Source organism: Gopherus flavomarginatus, chromosome 1 (genome assembly GCF_025201925.1).
Source record: "Gopherus flavomarginatus isolate rGopFla2 chromosome 1, rGopFla2.mat.asm, whole genome shotgun sequence".
Classification (NCBI taxonomy): domain Eukaryota; kingdom Metazoa; phylum Chordata; order Testudines; family Testudinidae; genus Gopherus; species Gopherus flavomarginatus.
In genome coordinates this window covers 374,848,623-374,856,968 of record NC_066617.1, presented here as the reverse complement: position 1 = coordinate 374,856,968, position 8,346 = coordinate 374,848,623, and the positions used below count along the sequence as shown (strand labels likewise).

Below are 8,346 nucleotides of genomic sequence, written 5' to 3'. Positions count from 1 at the left end.
AGGGGTAACCTGAAATTGTTTCAAAACCATTTATTTGAATTTAGAATAATCCAAAAGATTCTCAATTGGCATTTTATTGACTATATCCAGAGCTTTACCAGTTACCTTTGAAATGAAAGTGGGCATCTGCTGGTTATCAGGAATCTTATGAATCAGGCACAGCCTCTCAAAGATAGGGAAGTAGTCACTATCTCGTTAGACTGACCTCGTGCTTGGTAAAGCAACCCCCATTCTTTGATGAATTTATACCTGCTTCTGTATTTTTCACTTCATGCATCTGACTGAGTGGGTTCTAGCCCACAAAAACTTATGCTCAAATAAATGTGTTAGTGTCTAAGGTGCCACAAGGACTCCTCATTGTTTCTGCTGATGTAGACTACCACAGCTACCACTCTGAAATCTATTCAGCAATATCACTTGCCTCGTTGTATGCAGGACACAGCTGTTCACATTTGTGGACTTTTGGAGAGGTTTCTGCATTTCTCCTTTCTAACCTGTGACCACCTCTCCAGTCAAATCTTTTTCTTTTAGCTGTGTTTTAAAGTATTGAGTTGTGGGAGGAATGAGACCAAGTGGTGGGAACTGCCATATGGAGGGAACTCCATTATCCAAAACAGAGATACCAGCACAGTTAGTGGAAAATTACAGCACAAGATGGAGTCCAGTGCCACATGAGCAGCTCACATGCCCTTGCATCCATGGCCCATTGTGTTAATTGATGAGCCATGTAGTTGAATATCCATTTGCAATGTGCTGGCTAGGCTGGATGTAAACTACTTTGTGGGAGTTACCACAGGAGGAAATGCATTTGAAATACAGGTAGATAGTCAATATTTGTTACTTCAGAGGCAAAAATGATACAGACACACAAATAGGATAATCACATTCAGCAAACCACAGCTTTTCCATAGATACCTCACATGACATATTTTGTACAAGATTTGTTGTAACTATATAGCAATGGTGAATATGGGGATGCTAGGGTGTTGCTATGCGGTACAGAGTGTCACAGCAAGAGAGCTGTAGAACTAGAGCTCTCTGAAATCTAATTATGTATTTTCGTATAAGACATACTTCCATGTCCTGAAAAAGACTGCAAACTATTCTGTACCACAAGAGAAAAGCCTGCCGAGGTACAGAGTAAATGAGACTATCCTGAGGGCCTTGCGCTCCCCACTCCCAGCGTGCTAGAATGGCAGCTGCACCCTGACCGTGGGCCTAGAAACCCAGAGCCAGAGGCAGGGCCTGAACGCTGCTCTGACATGGATCCAGTGTGTGGGACACAAACTTCTGGTGGGCGTCGAGCCACGGGAGCGTGAGCACGGCTGTGACAGCAAACCTGGAGCAGCCACATCAACGCTAGAATCCTGTGAGTGGAAAGGGAGTGGGGCTGAGTGATTCCAAAGCTATGTGCAGAGGTCCTCAAGCTGTTCCCTTCACCCTAATGTGGTTCAGCTCCCCCAGACACTCCAATTGGTTCAGCACACCCTTGCCAGAGCTCCCCCTTGGGTGCACTCTGTTTCCTGTTTCTCTCTTCCAGGGCACAAGATCGTTAAAGCAAACAGACCCAGGGCTTCAAAAGGGGTTTTCTAAAACATTTCCTTTACTTTATACAGCACAAGAGATTCCGAATACACACTATACAGTACCTGCATGCCATTCCCTGCCTCAGTGAACATAAGATTATAAGAACGGCGATACTGGGCCAGACCATAGGTCCATCCAGCCCAGTATCCTGTCTTCCGAGAGTGACCAATGCCAAGTGCTCCAGAAGGAATCCACACCACGTCAACCATTCCTAGCTTCTGGCAAACAGAGGCTAGGGACATCATCCCTGCCCATCCTGGCTAATAGCCATTGATGGACCTGTCCTCCATGAATTTATCTAGTTCTTTTTTTAACCTTGTTATTGTCTTGGCCTTCACAACATCTTCTGGCAAAGAGTTCCCTAGCTTCACTATGCGTTGTGTGTAGAAATAGTCTCTTTTTTTTGTTTTAAACTTGCTGCCTATTCATTTCATTTAGTGACCTCTTGTTCTAGTGTCATGGGAAGGCACAAATAACATTTCTATATACACTTTCTCCACAATCGTCATGATTTTCTGATATTTTTCATCTTATTATCTATCCCTTTCTTAATGATTTCCAACATTCTGTTCGCTTTTTTGACTGCCACTGCACATTGAGTGGCGGGTTTCGGAGAACTATGAGCAATGACTCCAAGGTCTCTTTCTTGAGTGGTAACAGCTAATTTAGACCCCATCATTTTATATGTATATTTGGGATGATGTTTTCCAATGTGCGTTAATTTCTCCACGTTGCCCTGAAGCAAACTTTGGGATTTGGCCAGAGCCCTCTGGGGCGTCCTCCTCCTCTAGCTGGAGTCTGCCGCTTTCCTGCAGCCACAATGCTGCTTTTAGAGTGCCAGTTCTGCTGCCCTTCTGCCTCTGTACTGCCCCACCTTCTTGTAACTCCTTCAGTCTCTGTGCTTGTAAAGCACTGGACCAACATCTCCTTCCTATGTTCCTTCCCCACGTGGCATCTCTTCTCCTTCCTCATGCACCATTTTGGCTACAATGTGCGTCTGCATTTCCATGTTCTCATTGCCAACATGGACCTCCTGGCACCCTGAAATCCTATCGTCTATGAGATGGGGAGCAAACTGATTTCGGACAGGCTGCTCCAGCTCTTTACTCATAAAGGGACCTAAAAGTTTTCTCCTAGTGCTCTGGTTCTCCCACCAAGCTGTATGCCAATCTAGATGGTGATATGGTCCTGGGCCCTCTTCTCTGAATCAATTACTGGACAGTGAAAAAGACATTAAATCCTTTCCTGATCTTACTGTGCTTTGTCAGCCTGACAACCTGGAAACAAGTCTATGTACAAACCTTTGATTCGCTATCTTTCTAATTGCTGGTAACCGGACCTCCGAAGCCTCACCCCTTGCCCCACCTCTTCTGCCAAGACTCCACTCCTGCTCTGCCTTTTCCCTCAAGACCTTGCCCCTGCCTGTCATTACTTCCTTTCCCTGTCACTGTTAGAGGGCTTTCCCTTCACCCTCTCCCCTGGCTCTTGTCACGCAAACAAAAAGCAGGAGACCAGAAGTCCAAGGTGCAGGCAGTGTTTATTGGGGTTAGTTTCCAGCAAGCATGTTCATAACCCAGATACTGCAGAGCCTTATTTCCCAATATCCCCTCTCCCTTCTCGACTGATTGGTACCATGAGGGTGAGAGACGGCTTGATTCAAATCCTGTCTAGTATTTAGAACTTAGACTGTGATTTTATTTATTTCTTAGGTAACCAATTTTGATCTGCACACTGTTACTTATGATAACTTAATATCTATCTTTCTATAGTTAATAAATATTTTTAATATTTTTTTAACCTGACGCAGTGTGTTATTTGAAATCTAAAAGGGAAATCTCTTCAAAGGCAGAGGCTAGTGCATTCTCCTCTCCACACTGACGAAGGGGCAGACTGGGTAATAAACTTATACAGGTCAGGCTTCTGACAAGGGCAAGATGGTTCAGCTGTGTCACGGCAATACCTGGAGAGGACTGGATAAAAAACAGAAAAGCGCAGATAGGATTTTCTCTAGCCTGTTTAAAATCAGATGCTCGTTATTCCCCTAGAGGATGAGCAAACCCCACTGGGATTGCCCTGAGCTATATTATAAATGGTGCACACTTCTGTATCGGCTCTCAGCGTGGGATGCTGCTGCAGATGCTGGGGTGAGAGATGTGTGGGACATGGCTACCGGAGGGGGATTCCCAGGGAAGATGCTTCCGTCTCAGAAATTGCTGGTACCCATCTCTTGTTGTTTGACAACCCAAATGCAACTTAACCCTCTGTAGACAGCTTGAGGTCAAGAGAAGAATTTTTCCATTGACCCTAGCTAGAACCTCTTGGGGAGGTGGATCATCTATGCTGATGGGAGAACCCCTGCTGTCGGTGTGAGAAGTGCCTTTCTAGCATTTTCTGTGTGGACAGGCCCTCAAGCAGATCTTCCAGAAAAGCACCCAGTCTGGATCTGCAGATATGGAGTGCTGGGGAATGCACCACTTCCCTTCACAGTGTGCTACAAAGGTTATTCACTGACAGTTTTAAACATTTGACCCTTATTTCTAGGTGGAATTTGTCTGGCTTCAGCTTTCAACCACTGAGCCTTCCTCTGCTTTTCTCCACTAGATCACAGAGTACATTAGTTCCCATGTTTTTCTCCCAGTGAAATTATATCTTTGATGGTCTTTCTGATAACATAAATAGATGAAGATCTTTATGTCTCAAATTGTCCAACATTTTCTCCAGCCCCCAAACACTTCTCTGGCTCTTTTCTGCACTCTCTCCATTTTTTCAACATTCTTTTTGAAATGTGGACCCCAGGACTGGACACAGTCAGTTTCACCACTGCCATATGCAGAGGTAAAATCCTTCCCTTGCTCCAACTCACCACTCCCCTGTTTATGCAGCCGAGGATTGAATCAGCCCTTCTGGCCGCAGCATCACACTGGGAGCTCGTGATGAGTTGGTTGTCCACAGTGAGCCCTAAATCCTTTTCAGGGTCCCTGCCTTCATAATACAGTGCCTTAGTTTGTGGGACGGACCTGCTTTCCCTGTTCCGAGAGGATCACTTTGCATGTCACTGTATTAAAGCATGGCATTTGCATGAGCCCAGCTCATAAAACACTCTAGATTAATCAGTGTGCCTGCCTTGACCTCCTCATTGTAACCACTCTGCCAACTTTTGAGTCATCCACAAATTTTATCTTCAGTGATTCTATATTTGCTTCCAGATCCTTGATAAAAATATTGAAAAGCATCAGACTGAGAACTGATCTATGCAGAACACCACTAGATGCAGCTAGATTTGCTGACAATGGCCCATTGACCAGTGCTTTCTGAGATCTGTCTATTAGCCACTTTTTAGTCAATTTTATATATGCTCTACTGAAATTGGTTAGTGTTTTTTATCAGGATGTTTTCCTCTACTAACTCAAATACCTGAGAAATCAAAGTCTATTGCATATCATAGAATTAAAAAACTAGAAGGGACCTCGAGAGGTCATCAAGTCCAGTCACCTCCACTCATGGCAGGACCAACCACCATCTATAATATCCCTGACAGGTATTTGTCTCACCTGCTTGTTAAAATCTCCAATGATGGAAATTCCACCACCTCCCTAGGCAATTTATTCCCATGCCTAACCACCCTGACAGTTAGGAAGTTTTTCCTAATGTCCAACCTAAACCTCCCTTGCTGCAATTTAAATCCATTGCTTATATGTGGTTTCCTTGACCAACGAAATGTTTACTCTTATTAAAGGATGACATTGGATTTATTTGACAAGACTTTTTTTCTGCAAATCCTGACTGACTGACATTAATTATATTTCTAGAGGATTGTTTGAACTAATCCTATATCAGCTTTTCCGTTGTTTCCTAGCCTTTATTTTTTTTAATAATTTACCTTCAACACAGAACTGTCCTGTATTTGTGGTTTGTCGGGGGAGGGTTAGCTCTCCTGCTGCCTGTTTCTGTACTTCTGTTTCCAAGTGAGATCTGTGATTGATCGGCTAGCTTGTAGCTCTGGTCTTCATAACTCTGAGGTTTGACTGTAGACGCTGTTTAACACCCTCCTTGATTGTTCATGGACTGGAAGGTATTTCATCACCTCATGTGATATGAGTACTTCACACTGCTTCTTTGCAAACGCAGAACAAATCTGTCTCTTGAAGATATCTACCTTTTCTGCAACATTAACAAGTTTGCTTTCTCAATTTACGAAATGGCCTGCAATTTTTCTAGGATTTCTTTGGTTCTTAATAGACTAAATAACCTACCTTTTGTGATTCATAGTCCTTCCAAGCATGCATTTTTTCCTAACTTCTTTAACACCATCACTTACCAGTTTTCATAACTTCCAGTTTGTATTTTTGGCTATTTTTCCTTTCCCTCAGTTGTTCATTATTGGTTTATTTTCCTCCTGATAGCTGAATTCACTTTGTCACAAGAACTTCCAATCTTTATTCCGAATATTCTAATTTTTTCCTTCCAATCACTTTTGCTGATAATTTGCCTCAGCTTTGAAGAATTAGCATTTTGATGCATTAAGTCTCGATAGTTATTACTGGTTAGGAACTGTTCTCTGTTTGTGCATTTGAATGGAATCAGTTCCATTCTCAGGTTTGTTCTCCTCTTTCATACTTACCTTCTTTGTCTCTTCTCTGTACTCAACAGCCCCAGATTTTCAATCAGTACACGTATTGAAACCTCCCCTATTCTCATAGCCTATCCCAGAAACCCCTTTCTATCTGCTATATTCTTCATAGACACTGGGTGATCAAAACAGAGCGCATGTCCAGAGCAAGTTATTCTCCAAAACATTCATTAGGCATCCTGAGATTGCCTTTGTTTTCGCCATGCAGCAGGTGTTTCCATAGTCCTGCTATCAGTGATTCGCAGCTCTTTTCCCTGAGGTGTATTCTAGTTGAGATGTTTTCTCTGGCACATGTCTTGGCAAAGCTTTGTAGTTGTTTTTCCTGACTCTCAGATTCTGAGCAGCCAAGTGAATGGGGAATGCCCTACAGCAAGGACTCTCTAGCCTGGGTTTCAATTCATTAAGGAATGAAGATGGATAACAAGAATCACACTCGTGTTTCCTACTGGTTCCTATGAAGTTCCCCACCCTCCACCCCGCGATATGTATAAATGATTGATGCACGGAGCACCATAAAATGTGGAATTCGCATTAGTAGGGTCAGTTGTTAATAATACATTTATCTGAATAATGAAAATGCTTTTTTTCAACATGTGAAGAGCAACTAATCTGTTTCAACCATAAGAACTGCCTTTCGTAGTGCACATAGTGTCTCACGTTAACATTGTCTCTCCATCCAGGCATTCGTATTTCAACCATCATCCTAGACTCTGGGCATATATCGGACATCAGGGGTGCGTACGGTATATGCAGGAGATACCATTCTTCCTCAGAGTTGGACACCTTCTCACCTACTCAGCGTCAGATTCCAGCACAACTGACTTCATCAGTCCCTCCACCTTCATCCTGCTGGGAATTCCTGACCTGGAGGCAGCCCATGTCTGGATCTCCATCCCTTTCTGCACCATGTACGCCATAGCCATCTTGGGGAACTTCATCATCCTGTTCATTGTGAAGATGGAACCAAACCTCCATGGGCCCATGTGCTATTTCCTCCGTATGCTGGCCATCAGCGACCTGGTCCTGTTCACATCAATTCTACCCAAAATGCTGGCAATCTTTTGGTTCAATTCCAAGGAGATCAATTTCAGTGCCTGCCTCACCCAGATGTACTTCATTCGCTGCTTCTTAGTGATGGAGTCTGGAATCCTTGTGGCCATGGCTTTTGATCGCTACGTAGCCATCTGTGATCCTCTGAGACATTCTACCACCATGACAAATCCCATGGTGGCCAAGATTGGTCTGGCCATGGTGCTGCGCGGTGGCACACTTATACTTCCTCATCCTTTCCTGGCGAGGCGTTGGCCATATTGCAGAACCAACATCATCCCCCCCTCGTACTGTGAGCACATGGCTGTTGTGAAACTTGCCTGTGCCGACATCCGTGTCAGTAGTTACTACAGCCTCTCTGTGGCATTCTTGGTGACTGGTCTGGATTTGTTTTTTATCACTGTGTCCTATACCCAGATCCTCAGGGCCATCTTCAGTCTCCCCACAAAGGATGCCCGAGTCAAGACTTTTGTGACCTGTGGCTCCCACATCTTTGTCATCTTAGACTCTTACATCCCAGCTTTCTTCTCCTTCCTCACACAATGGTTTGGCCACAACCTTGCCCTGCATTTCCACATTCTCATTGCCAACTTGTACCTTGTGGTGCCCCTCATGGTACACCCCATCATCTACGGGGTGAGGACCAAAGAAATCCAGGACAGCCTGCTCCAGCTATTGACTCACAAAGGGACCAAAACAATACAGAAGTGAGGATTTCACAACTACATCTGTACAGACATAAGGGTTCTCCAGCTGTATCTACTGATAAGTGAGTTCTTCCCAGACAGAAAACTACCAAACTAAATTTCTTTTTACATCTTCTAGGCTCTTCCCTTTTGCTGGAGGTGATAGATCAGAACACCTTCCTAACAGCCCCAGATAGTCTTATTTCAATGTGATTAGTTTGGAATGTGAGGATGTGACCGCACACTTCCCGACTTATGGCTGCCTCTTAAGCCAAAGGCATTGGCCTAAGAAGAGGGCCTCAGACTGGCACAGTGAGGGAAGGCCCTTACACAGATTCTTTCTTTTATACCTCCTAGATCATTTCCATAGGCAACCTACATTCTTAAAGTATA

The 8,346-nt window shown here is 44.0% G+C and overlaps 1 protein-coding gene across 1 annotated transcript; it reads left to right on the top strand.

Moving 5' to 3' along the window:
• The first annotated feature begins 6,964 nt into the window (after positions 1–6,964).
• Positions 6,965–7,978, top strand: LOC127044524 (olfactory receptor 52R1-like). Its single transcript, XM_050939496.1, has one exon. It carries the CDS (start codon positions 6,965–6,967, stop codon positions 7,976–7,978), a length of 1,014 nt encoding a protein of 337 aa, XP_050795453.1.
• The last annotated feature ends 368 nt before the right edge of the window (positions 7,979–8,346 follow it).

Bases quoted from the DNA above. Each gene is read 5' to 3' on its own strand.
- LOC127044524 (XM_050939496.1), top strand. From the start codon at position 6,965: ATGCAGGAGATACCATTCTTCCTCAGAGTTGGACACCTTCTCACCTAC.